Consider the following 20,717-nt stretch of genomic DNA (forward strand, 5'->3'; position numbering starts at 1 on the left):
CCCACCAATCACACTCTCCTCCACAGATGTCTGCAAGGCACTGAGCCGGATCAGCGCACACAAGGCTGCTGGACCAGACAACATCCCTGGACGTGTTCTCAGGGCATGTGCGGAGCAGCTCGCTGGGGTTTTTACAGACATTTTCAACCTGTCTCTTGCCCAAGCAGCTGTACCGACATGCTTTAAACGCACTTCCATTGTGCCAGTGCCGAAACACTCTAACCCGAGGTGCCCTAATGACTACCGCCCTGTAGCACTCACACCCATCGTTATGAAGTGCTTTGAGCGGCTGGTCCTGGAACACCTAAAAGACTCTATACCATCCACATTGGACTCACACCAGTTTGCCTACCGCAGCAATAGGAGCACAGAGGATGCCGTTTCCATGGCACTGCACTCTGTGCTCACCCATCTGGACCATAAGAACACGTATGCACGCATGCTGTTTGTTGACTTCAGCTCAGCATTCAACACTGTCATCCCATCCAAGTTAATAGCTAAACTTGGAGACCTGGGCATCAACACTTCAATGTGTAACTGGATTTTGGACTTCCTAACTGACAGACCCCAGAATGTTCGTTCAGGATTCACCTGCTCCACATCCATCACACTCAACACTGGTGTACCACAGGGCTGTGTGCTAAGCCCGTTTCTCTACTCCCTCTTCACCGCCGACTGCAAGCCTGTGTATGGATCTAATTCTATCGTCAAGTTTGCGGACGACACAACGGTGATCGGTCTCATCAGCAACAACGATGAGACAGCCTACAGGGAAGAGATCCAGCACCTGGCCACATGGTGCGCTGATAATAACCTGCTCCTCAACACCACCAAAACGAAGGAGCTCATCGTGGACTTCAGGAAGGAGTCAAGAGGCACACACGACACCATCCACATCAATGGAATGGCTGTTGAACGTGTCTCCAGTTTCAAGTTCCTGGGGATCCACATCTCGGCGGACATGTCGTGGACGACCAACACCTCCAGCCTGGTCAAGAAGGCTCACCAGCGCCTCTTCTTCCTGAGGACACTGAGGAAGAATCAGCTCTCCTCGGCTATCCTGGTGAACTTCTACCGCTGCGCAATAGAAAGCATCCTGACCAACTGTGTGGCAGTGTGGTATGGGAGCTGCTCTGTTGCGGAGCGCAAGGCACTGCAGCGGGTGGTGAAAACTGCCCAGCGCATCACAGGGACTCCACTGCCTGCCATCGAGCACATCCAGAGGAAACGCTGTCTGCATCGAGCTCGCAGCATCCTCAAGGACTCCTCGCACCCAGCCCACAGACTGTTTTCTCTCCTGCCCTCCGGCAGGCGTTTCAGGATCCACCGGACCAGGACCAGCAGACTAAAGAACAGTTTTTTCCCCAGAGCTGTCTCCTTACTGAACTCCAACCCCCGCTGATCCACTTCCCTCATATACTGATAACTCTCCTACCTCACATCCACCTTCACTTTGTTATTTGCACTACCGACTGTTTATCACAGTAACAACTGTTTACATATGCATCTTACACTGCCATATCTTAACTGGATTATGCTCATTTGCACTGCTGACTGTATTTATAGTACCAATGTTTACATTTGCATTTTTGCACTGTACTTCTAAATGTAATATGCAACCACTTTCCACTGCACTTTACACTTTTTTTTTTTTCCGGATAGCTCTGTCCATAATTTATTGCACTACCCTAATCCACTGCTATTCCTCATATTAGCCTAACATATTATTGTATACCTCTATCTGTAAAATTCTGATTATAGTAATAGCCATCTGTATATTGTATTCATAGTACATATTCACCTGTAAATTCTTTTTATAGTAATAGCCATCTGTATATTTATTCACTGTACATATTCACCTGTAAATTCAGTTCTGTTTATAGTAATAACGTCTCTCTATTTATACATATTTATACATATTCAGTACATATCCATGTCCTGCACTTACGCATCCATTGTATATCCTGCACTTGCTGCTATTGCACTTCTGGTTAGACCTAAACTGCATTTCGTTGCCTTGTACTTGTACTTGTGTAATGACAATAAAGTTGAATCTAATCTAATCTAATCTAATCTAAAAAGAGGCTACAATTTGCACAAGCTCACCAAAATTGGACAGTTGAAGACTGAAAAAATGTTGCCTGGTCTGATGAGTCTCGATTTCTGTTGAGACATTCAGATGGTAGAGTCAGAATTTGGCGTGAACAGAATGAGAACATGGATGCATCATGCCTTGTTACCACTGTGCAGGCTGGTGGTGGTGGTGTAATGGTGTGGGGGATGTTTTCTTGGCACACTTTATAGGCCCCTTAGTCTCAATTGGGCATCGTTTAAATGCCATGGCCTACCTGAGCATTGTTTCTGACCATGTCCATCCCTTTATGACCACCATGTGCCCATCCTCTGATGGCTACTTCCAGCAGGATAATGCACTATGTCACAAAGCTCTAATCATTTCAAATTGGTTTCTTGAACATGACAATGAGTTCACTGTACTAAAATGGCCACAGTCACCAGATCTCAACCCAATAGAGCATCTTTGGGATGTGGTGGAACGGGAGCTTCGTGCCCTGGATGTGCATCCCACAAATCTCCATCAACTGCAAGATGCTATCCTATCAATATGGGCCAACATTTCTAAAGAATGCTTTCAGCACCTTGTTGAATCAATGCCATGTAGAATTAAGGCAGTTCTGAAGGCGAAAGGGGGTCAAACACAGTATTAGGATAGCATATTAGTATGGTGTTCCTAATAATCCTTTAGGTGAGTGTGTATATATATATATATATATATATATATATATATATATATATATATATATATATATATATATATATATATATATATATATATATATATATATAGGGGAAACAGGTCAATTATTTAGGGATTTTTGAAAGAATCACTTATTTTACAGCAGAACAAATGAAATGTCCAATGCTCAATTGAACGGGCCGTAACTATCAGCTCTTTAGCAGCTCTTTATCCAAACTATAGTAAAACCACTTCATTTATTAGCGCGGTAACAAGATCTGCACTTAAAGACATTACATTCGTAAGCACATAACACAAGACACTTCTTTTTAAATAGAGACAAGACTTTATTGATTATTCTAACACATAAAACTAATATCTAATACTACATAAACACACACACAAGTTGCCAAGTTGCAAAAAGAAAGAAAGTAAGGAAAGATTAAGTTTTAATAGAGTGAAATGATGAAGTCCCGAGTTTCTAGCACTATATGCACTTTATAAGACCCGACCTGAACAAATCATCAATCATTCATTTAACCCTTCTATCATTTCTTAGGCAGGGTTATTACGTTTTATATCAGTTCACCAGTTACTTGTGTTTGTTGGCTCTTTGAATGGGAATCCCGGAAGGCGTGGTTCACTGCAATGGGGTTTCCCGGTTCGTTGATTCGCCGGTGGTCTCGTTGTGTCTGGAGTGACATCTTGGGAAGCCAATCACATTCTGGTGTGTTGCCGGATGAATGGAAACACAGTCTCGTGGCTGAAGTTTGAGGCGGGCCTATAGACTATAGAAAGCGAGACTCTCAACGGGAAAGAAAAGAAACTAAGTAATGAGACGAAAGTAGATGACTTGCTTGATGCTGTTCGATCTTAACCTCCGTGTTAACCCAGTCTAAACCAGACTTAAAAAAAAAAAAAAAAATATGGACGTAGTGTCCGTGACGTCACCCATAGGATTCTGGATACATGATATAGAATTATGCAGTTGAACAATGTTTGATTATAAGTCTGTCTAGCATAGTTTTTGAATGATCTGATGGATTTTGATATGTATAGGCATTGGTTTTAGAGAGGATTTTAGTCCTGTGTTTAAGAGGTCACTTAAAAAAAAAAAGATTTTGGGCGTTAACTAATGGTTTTCCTTGTGAGACTCAAGATGTGCCATCTCCGAACCAATCTGTCTTGTTAACTTGACATCTTAAGTGTTCATTCTCTAGTTGGGACCATCACTTACAAGCGTGCATGGTTTTAAAATACTTAGCTGAGGAGTTTCTAGACTGAATGACGCCAAAACGACTTTTATGATTTATGGTCCTGAGTGTTGACTCTGACTCTCTGTGGTATTCTGCTTCCTGGTCAGTTTGAATGAGTCATTGCGGTATGATTAGCTCCCAGTTCCGAAATACTCGAAGACGGAAATGGGCTTCCATATCTTCACCCATACAATTTTACTTGGGTCATAAATGGAGAAGTCCAATCCAAGCTACTGTTTTCCATATAACGGAGGTAGTTCAGTGGCTGACAAGCTCCAAAATGTAATTGATGACATAATTTTCATTCATGGGCGAACTGTGCCTTTAACATTGTCTTAGACTTACCTTAGCAACCTAAAGTATGTAGACTTAGCTACCATTTATTCTCAAACTTTTGTCAAATGATTTCAATTTGTTGGAGAAAATGTGTTTTTAGATTCATAAGGAGAGCGCCAATAGCTACAGAAACCTCAAATTATATCTGATCAAGTCTGTACAGGGAGGAAATTGCATTTTGAACCGATAATCACGCTCTGTGTGCAGGAGGAGGAGGCCTAGAGATGTGATGCAGAAATGCATGCTGGGAAATTGATTGTTTGTATTGCATCTGCCAAATAGAGACGTTAAGATTGAGATGAAGGCTGTCAGTTTGATGCATCATGGGCAAATTCACATGCACATAAGCAGCAGGTTTCCCTTTTTAACTGCCGCATACTGAGACCCCCTACCTGACACCACTTGACCCCCACTGACCCCTCCTATCAGCAGTGATGCAGCAAAGAAACAGTACAATTGTGAAGCATTATTACAATTTCAAATAACTGTTTTCTATTTGAATATATTTTTAAAATGTAATGTATTCCTGTGATCAAAGCTGAATTTTCAGCATCATTACTCCAGTCTTCAGTGTCGAATGATCCGTCTGAAATAATTCTGATGTGCTGATTTGCTGCTCAAGAAACATTTATTATTGTTTTCAATTTTGAAATAATAATTTTTATAAATAATAATAAAATACTTATTCTGCTTAATATTTTTGTGGAAATTATAATTTTTTTTCAGGATTATTTAATGAATAAAAAGTTCAAAAGAACAGCGTTTATTTGAATATTTTGTAACATTTATAAATATGTGACCCTGGACCACAAAACCAGTCATAAGTCACAGGTATATTTGTGGCAAAAGCCAACAATACATTATATGGGTCAAAATTATCGATTTTTCTTTTATTCCAAAACTCATTAGGATATTAAGTAAAGATCATTTTCCAAGATATTTTGTACATTTCCTACTGTAAATATATCAAAAATGTATTATTATTATTAGTAATATGCGTTGCTAAGGACTTAATTTAGACAACTTTAAAGGCGATTTTCTCAATATTAGTTGGTTTTTTTTGCACCCTCAGATTCCAGATTTTCAAATAGTTGTATCTCACGCCAAAGTGTGTCCTATCCTAACAATGAATAAATAAGTTTTCCATTGATGTATAAATCTCAATTTCCAAAAATTGACCCTTATGACCGGTTTTGTGGTCCAGGGTCACATTTATTTAATATCACTTTTATTCAAGCCAATGCATCCTTGCCGACCATTTCTTTTAAAATAATGACTGTCCCCAATGACTCCACATTTTGAACGTTAGTGTATTAACAGATATTTTCACACTTTTGTCCTCAAAGTTATAGATACACACCAGCTGATAAGGAATGACTTTATAAGACACTAAACGGCTTCTCACACTGCACTTAAAGGGATAGTTCACCCAAATATGAACATTTTGTCATAACTTATGGCTCGTTTCCACCGAGCGGTGCGGTTTTCACCACCAACATTACGCTTATGATAAGCGTGGTGTAGCAATCGACATAATTCTCGCATGAAGAAAAAAGCGAGTAAACAACAATGGACAAAATACAGCAGATCTTGTTCTTGCTTTATTTTTTGCCAAGGCTGCAAGGAAAAAGCATGCGCCAATCAACGTTCTGCAGTGAGTCTAGCTCCACCCTTTAGTACCGGATTACTGTGCTAGGTAACCCAACGGAAGGGTGCCAAAAAGTGGTACGGTTCGGAATTAGGGTACCATTCACAACTTCTGACAATAGAAACGGCAAAAATTGCGTACTGTACTGAACCGTACCGCTCGGTGGAAACGAGCCATAACTTACGCTGAAGTTGTTCCAAACCTGTATGAGTTTCTTTCTTCTGTTGAACACAAAATAAGATATGTTAAAGAATGTTGGTAATCAAACAGTTGACGAGTCATTGACTTCCATAGTAGGAAGAAAAACACTATGGAAGTCAATGGGATCCATCAACTATTTGATTACCAACATTCTTTAAAATATCTTCTTTTGTGTTCAACAGAAGAAAGAAACTCATACAGGTTTGGAACAATATGAGGGCGAGTATGATGATATTTGTGGTTGAACTATCCCTTTAACCCCAGGTTATCATTGCTCTTAACCCCCGCTTTTAACCCTGAGTAAAGGAACGTTTCACACTTGTAATTTAGAAGCAGGGTTAGCGCCGCTTTTGTGGCGTTAGACCCACATTGTCACAGAAACATGTGTACCTTAAATGCAATGTAAGTCACTTTGGATAAAAGCATCTGCCAAATGCATAAATGTAAATGTGTTGTATAAACTGTAGTTTCAGCGTTTGGGGTGAAAAATGTCAAATGGTGGTGGAAAATGTGACAATTGGAGTAATGAAGAGGCTGTTTCATTCTTACCTTTTATAGCTTGAAAAGTCCATTCAGTATATAAACGTAGTCAGTCAGCAATATATCGTCCAATCATTGACTCTGACACTACAAATATGCAAATAAGGATATTAACCCAGGGTTTAGGAATGTACAGTGGGAAACGATAGCCTATAAATACCCAGGATTAATTGTTAACCCTGGGTAAATTACAAGCAGTCTGAAACGTGAATCAAGGTAACCCAGGATTCCATTTACCCAGGGTTTAGAAAGAACAAGGTTAATTATCTCTAGTGTGAAAAGCCTTAAATTGATGAATACTGTTGAATAATACATAATACGCACCATCCTATAACGTCTGTGTTTTTGTGTATGTGGGTTTCTCATTTCATTCCATCTCATGACTCATTCACTGTTCCCCAACGTGTCTCCCTTTTCATTTATTCAGAGAAGAAAATGAATGCGAGGGAAATTTATTTAGCTAAAAGGGAAGGAGCGCATATGTTTTCACAGACAGGTGTTACTTAAATGCAGGAACTAGAATGAGGTGTGACCGCTGATGTCCTTTTACACGGCGTCTGTTTTTCAGAATCTACTTCAATAGTTGTCATTCTTATGCGTTACGTAACTTCCGTACATAACCTGTAAAAGTCGACTGAGTCATTTTCAGTCCCTGCTGTCAGTTTGTTCCCAGCTGGAAAATCCAGGAAGATGTTTTGGAACACGCTAGCTGGTAATTAGCTTGTCTAGCTACATAGTAGCTAGTCGGCCAGCTAATGACTAACTAGAAGCCAGCCATCCTTCAAAACAAAGATAGCTTATTAAGTTGTCAAAATGAGCTTGATTTGAACACATTCACCCATGATAAAGCATTGTAGACACTCTTGTTAGGTAAAAAGGCACTATTTGAATGTGTGCTATATATAGGCAAGCATCACTGTTGTTATTGCTCATACTTAGCATATTTTCCAACCATAACTTGCTTTTCCCCGCCAGCGCTTTTGAAATAAATTGCCTGCCACCGACAGCTTTTTTGATCATTTTCACAAAAGTTTATTTTGTTGTATGAATATCTGAACATGCAATATGTCAAAAGAAAACACTTGAATGTGGGTAGTTCCGTTAAAAAAAAGCAACATTTTGAGCAAAGAGCTGAGAAAATTGCGTTTTGGTCGAAGACTACATCTTGATCGGATTCAGAACGATGATAAAAACACCATCAACACCCCCAAAGCTTCACAGTCTTATAGCTCATCCTGGGTCGACATTTCATTCAGTAACATTAGGCAGTTTTGATTTATATGCTGTGCAATGTTGATGATCGCATTATTTTACATACGCATCTGCTTACATAAGATATCGCTTGTTTCTGCTGCTTCGTCGCCTGTGTTTTGATCCAGAGATTCTGTACTCTTTCAGAAGATGAGTAATAGCGCCCCCTACCGTATAAAAGTGAAAACAAAACACGGAAAGCCGGACAGTTCCATCAATGGCTGGGAAGCGTTGTCTCAATATGATGGAAATTTCCATCAGTGGCTGGGAAAGAGTTAACTTGCAATACACTCTAAAAAAAAAAAAAGATTCTATATGGCACCAAAAATAGTTATTGGCTCGTAATCATAAGGGAACCTTTTTAAGTGCTATATAACACCAATTTTGGTGCTTCAGTGGTTCTTCATCGGTTCTTCACCGGTTCTTTGACTAAGGTGCCAAATAGCACCGCTACCATAAACAGAACATGTTAAGATATGCTGCTATATAGGACCAAAAGTGGTTCCTCTATGATTACAACGAAGAACCATTTTTGGTGCCATATAGAACCTTTTTTTTAGAGTGTACATACAATAAAGGGCCATATTAAATTTGTTATTATTGTGTGTATCTGATAGTTTTATCAAATGAAATGGTGAAATACCCATGAAGTCTCAGAGCATGCTCTGGAGATGAAGTTCAAATGGAGACTAGATTCTGAGAACACATGTAAAACAAGCAGACTTCATATTTCATTAGTCTTTTTGCGGTTTAATATTCACAGACAATAGTCCATCCGGCGATCTGAATAAGTGTACACCCCCTACTTTTGATTTATTCACCCAAATTTAGCCAAATTCAACGGTACTCAGTAAATTACATTTTTATGGATTATATGATTCCCGTTTTTCATATTGTAGAAATCATGGGGCCCTAGAATGAATGATACCTCAAAATTATTATTTCTTTTTAAATTACCTTAAGAAAATGTAAAAATCTAGTTTTCCCTGCTTGAAAAAAACAGCATATACTGGTTAGGTATGTTTTGAAGCAGGGCAGCTGGTTTATGCTGGTCCTTAGTTGGTCATGACCTAGTTTAAGCTGGTCAACTGCTGGTCCTAAGAATTAGTTCCAGCTTATAACCAGCTCAGGGCCAGTTTAAACTAGCTCATGACCAACTAAGGACCCGCATAAACCAGCTCAAACCAGCTGCTCTGCTTCAAAACATACCTAATCAGCCTATGCTGGTTTTTTCAACAGGGTTGTGAATACGTTTCAAGTCATTAGCTTGGCAACATGCTTACGTCAAACTCTATTGGAATCAGCTGTAAGTGTGAGTCCCTTTAAGGCAAGTCGGTTCACTTAATGGCCAGGGAGGGATTGTTAATGGAGTTTCTGCCCATTAAGAGCGTATCAGATCAATTATTACGAGGCTCCATTTCTGTTAGGTTGCTGCACCAGAAGCTTCCTTTGTAGACAATAGACAGCGAGGCTAGGGTTTGCAGCCTGTCTTATATTTGTGCGTACCCTGTTTGTAAGACTGTGTGATTGATTCCTCAGCACTGAGACGTCTTCCGTGTTGGACCTCGTTATTCCTGATTCCAGCTGGCGTTCTGGGCTTGTGTTGATGCTTCTTTTCCTGCAGCTTCAGGGTCAATGTGTCTCCCTCCCCTCAAGAGAGAGAAAAACAGAGGATGACAGAGCAGAGAGAGTGAAACCGGAGATGTTTGAGCTCTGAGGAGCTGTTAGGGCTATAGGATGGAGCTGGTTTTTCTGGGAGGAGATGTTTCAGAAGGTCAGCGGGCAGATCTGAAGCTTTCAATATAAACCTACTGTTTGCACTCCCTGAGCCAGAGTTACTTTACAGGCGGAATAATAGCAGAAAGGCAAGGAGAGGGTCTCTAATGAGGGAACACTCAGTTACACTCTGGTGATTCTGCAGCAAGTGCAACAAATAAATGAGCAGATTCGGTCACGGACCATAAGAAATGGATTGAGTGTGTGTGTGTGTGTTTCTGAGTTCTAGACTTGTTTCAATCTTGAACACTGTTTTCCGCGCACGAACATTTTAAGTGAATGATACGACCTCGTTTCTGACACTTGTTTTACAATAAAATTAAGCCTAAAAATTGTAGTACAGAGATGCGACTGATTTGGTAGTTCTTTCTACCATCAAAGACTGACTTTAAAGGCCCAGATCAACATTTTGATGCTATTTCATAGCTCAGGAGAAGCTACGGTGAAGTGTGTAATTGTAATTGAATTGTAAAAATAATGACTTGTCTTCCATTGCTTAGACAAACAGATAGCCCCGCCCCAAAGCTCATGCCATTGCTTGAGCCACTATTGCTGTACCTTAAAAGCCAAGAGGAGAAATTAAAGCAGACACTAATGAGAAAATGATTCATATACAGTAGAACTACAATGCTATCAAATGAATGGATGGCAGCTTAGATCGTTTTTGGAAATTGATGAAAAACATTTGAGTTCATAATGACTTTTGATTGCAGACTTGTTAAATCTGAGCATATGAGATGTATTCTCTATTCTGAGGTCTAACTCTAGAGGAGAAATGTGGGACATTACTTGGATCTTTTCCTCAGTAGAAACATGATGCAGGAGATGATAATAGTGTCAATTTATTCTTATTACTAGAAAAAACAAATAGGATTTTTTAACTATTTAAAAAAAATGCAGAAATATTAATTAACTCATAATTAAAATTGGATTTTGGTCATGAAATGAATTGGCAAACAAAACTGTACTCTGTTTTGGTGAATGGATTCAAGAGATTTAAGTCATTTGGAAGACTCAGTCTTCTACATAGTAGCAGCAAAGCTTCATAAAGTCAATTAATCAGATTGATTTACGGATGAGCCGGAGTTATTCTTGTCCAAGTGTGTGTTTAACTTTGTTTGTCCTGTGAGGTGTCCGTGTGCCGAACTGACCTACATGAAGCTGAAATAAGTCCACCTGAATTTGAGTTGGTGCGCCTGTGTGTGTGTGCGTGTGTGTGTGTGTGTACAGGATTAGTGAATGGGCTGATTCTGAACTAGATTAGACTCTTAGCGTGCTGTTCTTATAGCAGTGACAGATGTGAGGAGGATTCTGCTGCTCAGGTATTTAGCTGCCGTCTTTAAGTGGAATTGTTGCCGCTGGGAAACACCGTCCTGCTCCAGACTGCAGTAATTCACATTCTTACTGTGATAGATTCAGATGTATCATAAATATATAATAGTAAATGATGCAACAGATGGAAATGCAATCATGTCAGAATAGAGAAGATGCAGCCGCACAGCATGTTTATTACGAACTGCCTCGCCAAATCACCTTCCAGCATTACTTGACACACTATTGTACTGTACTGCATTACTGCATTTTAATTTACAGTATTGCTACCGCTCTTTTACATACTAGTTTGCTGTTACTTTACATACTATCACAGTCACTTTACACATCAATGCCGCAAGTTATTTTGCGTGTTACCAAACGGCATTATTTTAATTTACGATATTTGTTACCTGTTTCTTTACATGTTAGTTTGCTGCATTACTTTACACTCTACCACACTGCATTATTTTACTTGCTACCTCTCTTTTACATACTAGTTTGCAGTGTTACTTTACACACTATCACAGTGTTACTTCACTGCATAATTTTATTTTACACACTACCTTACTGTATTATTTTGTTACCTCTCGTTTACATACTAGTTTGCAGTGTTTCATTACACACTGATGCAGTTATTATACATGTTACCAAACTACATTTATCTTAATTTACAGTACTTGTTACCACTCTTTTACATACTAGTTTGCTGTGTTACTTTACATACTATCCTACTTTACACACTAATGCCGCAAGTTATTATACATGTCATCAAACTACATTATCTTAATTTACAGTACTTGTTACCGCTCTTTTACATACTCGTTTGCTTTTACTTTACACACTATCCCGATTACTTTACACACTAATGCTGCAAGTTTTTTTACTTGCTACATGTTACTTTACATGATTGTTTACTGCATTATTTAACTTGCTACCTCTCGTTTACACACTAGTTTGCAGTGTTACTTTACACACTATCCCGGTTACTTTACACACTAATGCCGCAAGTTATTATACATGTCATCAAACTGCATAATCTTAATTTACAGTACTTGTTACCGCTCTTTTACATACTCGTTTGCTTTTACTTTACACACTATCACAGTCACTTTACACACTAATGCCATAAGTTATTATACATGTCATCAAACTACATTATCTTATTTTACAGTACTTGCTACCTCTCTTTTACATACTAGTTTTCTGTTTTACTTTACATACTATCCTACTTACTTTACACACTAATGCAGCAAGTTATTATACGTTACCAAACTGTATTATTTTAATTTACAGTACTTGCTACCGCACTTTTACATACTAGTTTGCTGTGTTAGTTTACACACTATCCCAGTTACTTTACACACTAATGTCGCAAGTTATTATACATGCCATCAAACTGCATTATCTTAATTTACAGTACTTGCTACCTTTCTTTTACATTCTAGTTTGCTGTGTTACTTTACACACTATCCCGGTTACTTTACACACTAATGCCGCAAGTTATCATACATGCCATCACACTGCATTATCTTTTTTTACGGCACTTGTTACATGTTGGTTTGTTGGATTACTTTACACTCTACCTCACTGCATTACAATACACATAACCTAATTTCATTGTTTTAGTTTACACACTACCTCTCTGTACTTCACATACTAGTTTGCTGCATTACGTTACACACAAATTCATTGCATTACCTTGTTGATTAATTCACCACATTACAGCACCTCACTGCATTACTCTATGCACTCACGTCATTACTTTTCATGCTACTTTTCTGTAATTTTACAGGTGGAATAAAGGTCACAGATCCCAACAACACAAGTTCCAGTAGGAGGGTTTAACAGTCAACCATTTCTTTTCTCGTTTTCTCAGTGAAATAATACATAATGCTATTTGATAAGATTTCCGAAGACAGATCATTAGCTGAATAATGTTGAATAATGTTGCTAGTCTGATGACCAGACAGCGGGGATAGTTCTTTCATGTCAGTTTCATATGAAGAACATTTCCATATGTTCTCAGGTTTTGGCAGCACGCACTGTATGCTGCTTAATTTGCTTTGAACTGAACCCAGCCTCCCCTCAACAGTGCTAACGGTTTAACACAGTGCCTGTGGGCCACATGCTGAATGCTTCCAGCCAAACTCAACCCTTCAGTGGCTTCATTATTGATCCCGATGAACAACTGGGGCTTACAGTTAGATCACTGGAGTTTATTCATTACAAATCAAACAAAATTGCAAACAAAAATCCAAATTGGCCTCTTCTGAAATGTTCTTCTACATAAATAGTGTATTTTGTGTGAGTTCTGCACACCAATGACTCTTTTTAATGGTCATTATGCTGCAAGATAAATGATTCCCTAAAGAACCATTTTAAGGATCACAAAAGCTCTACAAGTTCTTTGAACTGAAAAATCCTTTGCTTGTGGGGGATCTCTAATATCAGCGTCGCAAAGCACAATATTTCAGTCTTTCAGGACAAAAGCAATAATCACTGGCATCAGGCTTCCTAATGCAAGTGGTACATCTTTTTTATGATCATGCGACAGGGATGTTGTGCTACATGAACAGGAAATGAACATGTCTTGATGTTCTCAATAGAAGTATTTCAGTGCTGTGTAGGTGGTTATGAAACCTTAATCAGAGTCACGACAGGTTGGTAGAGAATAGCGTGACAGTAAAAGGAAAAAAAAGAGTAAACCTCAAATTCACTGGAGATGTGAGCTCTGTTACAAAACCAATTGAGCTGCCTACCTAGAGAGCATTTTAAGGTGTTATTGCTGTGCTCTATATGCAAAAACTGTTATTATGAATAATTTAAAATCTTTCTTGGATGATTTTTAGCTGAATCCTTGGGCAGCATTGTATGCATCATTAAAAGATAAGGCAATCCCAGAGTTCACTACAATGAGCTCTGTGAAAAATCCAAAGATGGCGGATCAGTCAAGATATACTGAAAAAGTATTTATAACCTTTTTTTGTGTGTGCTATGTATGATATGTGTGTTAAAGTATCACGTTATTAGTTTAGCTACATGCTAACACTAAACTGTGGGTCATTTGCACACTATTTGTGGAGTCAGTGTAGAGTATTCAGAATGAGTCCCTTATGAGGTTTCATTCGAATGCTGCATGTGTAGGCAAAAGATAGCATGGTGGAACGGTTTCCTCTAAAAGATGATTTTCAGAAGACTGAAGTTGTGTTTTTGTTGTTATTTTAAAGACTACTATCATGCAAGGAAGACACAAACAAGCTAAAGTTAAGAAGCTTAATTTTAAAGGGAGGGCAGTTGTGCATGAATAGTGTGTATTGCTGCTTCAGGAAGCATTAGAATCTCTGTGTACAGATTTGAACGGTCAGCATGTATTTTAGTACGATATCAGAGCGTTTCAGAACGGTCTTAAACCAACGTCTCGTCTTTTAGTCTGTCTCGCAGATGGCATATGCTAGCGATTTTATGCGTGCACCTGCTGACTTGCTGTGAAGTGGATTTCTCCTTGAAAATTGTGGATAAGTTCACACATATGCCCCTGTGCCATCATTTCAGATGGATCCCATACATGGAAGTGTGAACGCTCTCAGGATTTGAGAGTGAAAAGGCTGGTTGGGACAACAGCCTTCTAACTCACTACTCAGCTGTGTTAGGTGCACCAGAGGTTTAGAGGATTCATAAATATCTTATGATGGTGATGTAACCCTTGCAATGGATTCCAAGTCAAGTCCCTGAGCTCAGTTAGCACGAGTGCTATTGTGTGTTAAAAGCCTTTGAAGTTGAACTAGCTGGGGTCAAAACAAAAAAGATCAAATCCAAAAGTGCCAATTCGTGCAGTTAAGCAAGTACACGCCATTGGCTCTTCCTTTTCACAGTTGTGAATAATCCAACGGTCCTTAGTGCAGAAGTTTTATGAGCCTATAATGTAACACGTAGTTGGAAATGGAAAATAATGTCTGCTATATTAGTAAGACTCTTAGTAAAACACACCTTTACCCTCTCTATTCTTTCAATGAACAGTATTCAATAAATTCACAATTCACTCATGTTTTAGAGCCATATTCTGCTTGCCAAAGAAAATAGCAGAGTAGAAGGTTTAGTCAATATACTGTGCAGTGTAATTGTTTATTGATTTGGATGCCTTGAATTCCATATTTTATAACTCAGTGCACTTTTTCTCTTTTCTCCGTCTGTGCAGGTAACCGGTAGGATGGTAGCAGGGGAAGTGAGTGGGCACAGCTTCCTGGTGGCATGCTGGCAGCCCATTCTGATCTTGATGCTGGGCACAGTGCTGTCTGGCTCTGCCACGGGCTGCCCATCACGCTGCGAGTGCAATGCTCAGGAACGCTCTGTCTTGTGCCACCGCAAGAAGCTCATGTCCGTTCCAGAGGGAATCCCGTCGGAAACACGACTCCTGGACCTCAGCAAGAATCGAATCAAAACCATCAACCCAGATGAGTTCTCTGCCTTTCCGCACTTGGAAGAGCTGGAGCTCAATGAGAACACCATCTCGGCCATTGAGCCCGGCGCCTTCAACAACCTCTACGGCCTGCAGAGTCTGGGACTGCGCAGCAACAAGCTGAAGCTCATCCAGTTGGGAGTGTTCACAGGCCTCAGTAACCTAACAAAGCTGGACATCAGTGAAAATAAGATCGTAATTCTGCTGGACTACATGTTCCAGGACCTGTACAACCTGCGCTCTCTGGAGGTCGGGGATAATGACCTTGTCTTCATATCCCACCGGGCATTCCATGGCCTCAGCAGCTTGGAGCAGCTCACGCTAGAAAGGTGCAACCTGACCTCTGTCCCGACAGAGGCCTTCACACATCTGCACAGCTTGGTTACACTGCGCTTGCGAAACCTCAACATCAACAGCATCAGAGATTACAGCTTCAAGCGGCTCTACCGTCTCAAAGTCCTGGAGATTGCCAACTGGCCCTACCTGGATACCATGACCACCAACTGCTTGTACGGATTGAATCTTACCTCCCTAACGATCACTAATGCAAACTTGACGTCGATTCCGTATTTGGCTTTGCGACACCTGGTTTATCTTCGTTTCCTCAACATGTCCTACAATCCCATCCAGATGATTGAAGGCAACCGACTCCATGACCTGCTCAGACTGCAGGAGTTCCACCTGGTGGGCGGTCGACTGACAATGATCGAGCCCTACTCCTTCAGAGGACTAAACTACCTGAAAATCCTCAATGTCTCCAGCAATGCCCTTACCACCCTGGAGGAGGCCGTGTTCCATTCAGTGGGGAACCTAGAGACCCTCGCATTGTATGACAACCCGCTGGCTTGTGACTGCCGTCTGCTTTGGGTTTTCCGACGCCGCTGGAGGCTCAACTTCAACCGCCAGCAGCCGACCTGCTCCTCACCCGAGTTCGTTCAAGGAAAAGAGTTCAAGGACTTTCCTGACGTGCTTCAGCCCAATTACTTCACGTGTCGCAAGTCTAGGATCCGAGACCGGAAGCCCCAGCAAAAGTTCGTTGACGAAGGCACCACCATCCACTTCGTGTGTCAAGCTGACGGAGACCCGACACCCGTCATCATGTGGCTTTCCCCACAAAAACAGTTCATCACCACGAAAACGATAGGACGGCTCACTGTTTTCCCAGATGGCACCCTGGAGGTGCGCTATGCTCAGATTCAGGACAACGGGACGTATGTGTGCATTGCTAGCAACGCCGGTGGAAACGACACCGCTTTGGCCCACCTGCACGTCCACAGTTACTCGCCAGACTGGCCCAACCAACCCAACAAAACCTTGGCGTTTATCTCCAACCAGCCCAACGACAACGGAGCTAATGGAACGAGAGCAACAGTCCCGTTCCCGTTTGACATAAAGACGCTAATCATCGCCACCACGATGGGCTTCATCTCCTTCTTGGGTGTGGTTCTGTTCTGCCTGGTTCTGCTCTTTCTTTGGAGCAGAGGCAAAGGCAACAGCAAACACAACATTGAGATCGAGTACGTCCCGCGCAAATCGGACGCTGGGATGAGCAGCAGCGGCGGCGCCGATGCCCCTCGGAAATTTAACATGAAAATGATATAATCCAACCAGGGAGCTCAAAAGACCCTTTCAAAAACTCATAAAGACAAAACCAAGAGATTCCCTGCCTGAACAACCTCTGGCTCTGACGAGCTCCCCATAGAGGAGGGGTGTTTTTCCCCCTTTCTAAAGATGGATGTGCGGCACAGGGGTCGGTGCTTTTGTTCAATATTGAACATGAGAGGGGGAAAATGTCCTCATTCGCACTCCTCTGTGATGCCACTTAAACTCAGCCTACGGGGACCAATATCTTTGAGAGAGGATTTTGTTTTAAAACACTTAAGTTCCTGTGGATTTTTATGGGCAAAAAAACATGAAAAAAAAGGAAAAAAAACGAACCTCCAAAATGTTTTGTGTCAACCTCCAGAATGCAAAGGCAGAGCATCCTTCTCCCTTCAGTCCTCCTGCCCGCATCCTCTTTGTTTGTTTATTCGTTTAACCCATTCATTTCTTGTTTTCTACTAAAATGAATAGTTTTATGAAAGAATAACAGTAGATAAATCAGGGGTCAAAAGCACATTTAACAAACCTAACATTCAAATCTTTACATTGTGTCTAACAACAGAATGTAGAATATAATAGATTGCATTTCCATTCCTGCTATAGAGAAATGTGTATAGTGCAACTTTCATTGCACATTCCTTTCTTTGTATCTGTACTCTGCTGTCTCTGGTCCTCATTTTGCTTTCGGATCCGTATTTTAAATGCATTTGTTGGATAAGCCGAGGGAATTTTACGACTCGAGCATCTGGATAAACAAGTACAGGTTGTTTATTGTTGGATTAATGGCGAGGCAAGTGAAACCAGCGGTGATTATGTAACTTTTGTTATGTGTTTTGATTTAATTTTATATAGAGGTGATCATTGCAGCCTGCAGTGAGCATTTCTGTTGTGCCTGGTCAGGTTTAAACCCATTTAATGGCACCGCAGAATCACATTTTTATATAAAAAACTTTCATTCGCCTGAGAAGCTAAACCGAGAAGGTGCGAGAGCAAGCGAGTTCATAACAGAATCAATCATTTCATCAAAAGGTGAGAGTGTTAATATGCTCGACAGCACTCAATCACCTTTACCTGCTGCCGCTGCTGAGTTTCACACCTGTCTCTTGCTCTCAGATCTGTCTCTTGGGGCTAACACCTGTCTTATGGTCTCACACCTGTCCAATGGTCTTAAACTTAGACCTGTCTTACCGGACGCAGATCTATTTTTCTTTATCTCGTATGAAGCTTTGGTGCCCAAAGAAACCGTTTTCGAAGCAAATCTAAGGACTGGTTTATTACGATGACAGATGTCTATACTAAGAACGAGTGCTCTGTGATAGCATTGTTTAGCATCTGTTTCCACGGGCGGAAATAGCGCCACGTTAATCACAGCAGGCGACGTTTGTGAATAAAGAAGTGGGAGTAAATTGAAAGTAGGCTGTTTGTGCTGACAAGAAAGCGCAATGGTGCAGTGCTAGATAGAGGCTAGTTAAAATGGACTGGTTAGGGAGTACGAAGCAGGTTTTTAGGGCTGAAATGCAATGGTTTAATGAATTCGCTCCACAGTCCAGCTGTGTTTTAAGAGTTTGTTTAATCTGGGCCAAGCAGGGCAGGTGATTTCCATGGAAGGACACTGAGCTGTGTTTATGCGCTGGATTTTGCGCCGGTCTAGATGGGTTTCGCCTCGCTAAGTGGTTTGTGCTGCTGACTGAGGCTGCAGATGGAGAAGCTGCACAGATGGTTTAACCCTTACTGATCCACTTTAGAGTTAATCTGACACTTGCACACACACGCACACCTGAATCTTTCTCTGATCCTCTGCCTCTGTGGTCTACCTGCTGTTTTCATCCTATTACGTCGAATAAATCTTTATATGACCCCTGCCCTCTCCAACATTCAGCCCAGGAGGACGATGATGTGCATTAATGTGGTCCATAATATTCTTTTATACTAAAGAAAAAATGGTAAAAGACCTAAAAAGGTGAAAAAATCTAGTATGAAAAATGTTTAAATTGTTCTGTGCAATAAAAGTAATATGCATTTTGGTTTATTTTTATTTTTAATTAACACAATTTTATTGATGTTGAATTGTTGAAAATATGGTATGTTGTATTAAACAATCTATGGAGATTTTTTACCAAAAATGTGCCTTGTTTATTTTGTTCTGCAGAAGAATCGTATGTAAAATATGATTAACCAGCAGTTATGTTAATACAAGACCCTCTGAAAGATGTGACGTTATATGTGGGATCTGAACAAGAAAATGAATAAGAATTTTCTCTGTATAAAAGTGTGTTTGCACATACAGTGATTTGCTGCAACTAAATGACTAGAAGTCATTGGGTGGTGCTCATCAAAATAGATCTTAGTGTTTATAGCAAGTGCATCTCATTAGTAATCACATTTTCATTATGAGCAGTTGTGAAGCTCCCATAAACGCTCATCCAGTGCCTATTAGCGACCAACAGTATAGCAACCTCATGACCTTCGCCGATAAAACCACTGTATGTGTGAACAGGGCTTAAGAAAATAACATATCATTATAAGCTTAAAGGAACACTCCACTATTTTTGAAAATAACTCCGGGTCTGGCGGTAGCACTTTTAGCATAGCTTAGCATAGATCATTGAATCTGATTAGACCGTTAGCATCTCGCTCAAAAATGACCAAAGAGTTTCAATATTTTTCCTATTTAAAACTTGACTCTTCTGTAGTTACATCGTGTACTAAGACTGACGTTTTTCTAGGCCAACATAGCTAGGAACTATACTCTCATTCCTGTGTAATAATCAAGGTACTTTGCTGTCGTCCCATGGGTGCAGTGGCGCAATGATATTACACAGCGATAGTCTGAAAATAGTCTAACTTCCGTCAACATAACCAAAGTGACAACCTGCTTGCACAGGAAGCGTGCTAGCTGGGGACTATTTTCAGGCGTTGCATTATATCATTGTAACATCAATATAACACAGATAACATTAAATAAATCTGCCTTGTTTTGTAATTTTTTAACACTTTTTACTCGCGTTAGTAGTTCTAAACCGAATCCTCCTCCAAAGCGCAATCGTTTGTGGGCAATATTAAAGGAACACTCCACTATGGTAACACTCTGGATGATATTACGGAGCGCCTGAAAATAGTCTAACTTCTGTCAACATAATCAACGTGACAACCTGCTTGCACAGGGAGCGTGTTGGTGACTATTTACAGGCGCTGCGTAATATTATTGCGCCGCTGCACCTTGAGTTCCTTGATTATTACGCAGGAATGAGAGTATAGTTCCTAGCCATATCGGCCTAGAAAACAACTCTTAATTTTCCGTCAGTCTTAGTACACGATGTAACTACAGAAGAGTCAATTTTTAAATAGGAAAAATATTGAAACTCTTTGGTCATTTGAGCGAGATGCTAACGGTCTAATCAGATTCAATGATCTATGCTAAGCTATGCTAAAAGTGCTACCACCAGACCCGGAGATCGGCTGAATGGATTCGAAAACGGTAAAACTCCACTGTTTAACTCTAGGGGAGTTGGAAAATGAGCCTATTTTCAAAAATAGTGGAGTGTTCCTTTAAAGGTGCACTATGTAGCATTTTTTCAGTAA

General features: G+C 40.3%; 1 protein-coding gene across 4 annotated transcripts in view; it reads left to right on the forward strand.

Moving 5' to 3' along the window:
* lingo1a (leucine rich repeat and Ig domain containing 1a) overlaps positions 1-19,253 on the forward strand; it is a 157,270-nt gene extending 138,017 nt beyond the window's left edge. For all 4 annotated transcript variants that reach the window (XM_079809185.1, XM_079809186.1, XM_079809187.1 and 1 more), the window contains one exon: positions 15,273-19,253. In XM_079809185.1, the coding sequence (XP_079665311.1) occupies positions 15,285-17,135 (1,851 nt within the window). In that variant the 5' untranslated portion in view covers positions 15,273-15,284 and the 3' untranslated portion in view covers positions 17,136-19,253. The remainder of the gene's footprint in view (positions 1-15,272) is intronic.
* The last annotated feature ends 1,464 nt before the right edge of the window (positions 19,254-20,717 follow it).

The sequence above is a fragment of the Gobio gobio genome, assembly GCF_949357685.1.
Source record: "Gobio gobio genome assembly, chromosome: 25".
Classification (NCBI taxonomy): domain Eukaryota; kingdom Metazoa; phylum Chordata; class Actinopteri; order Cypriniformes; family Gobionidae; genus Gobio; species Gobio gobio.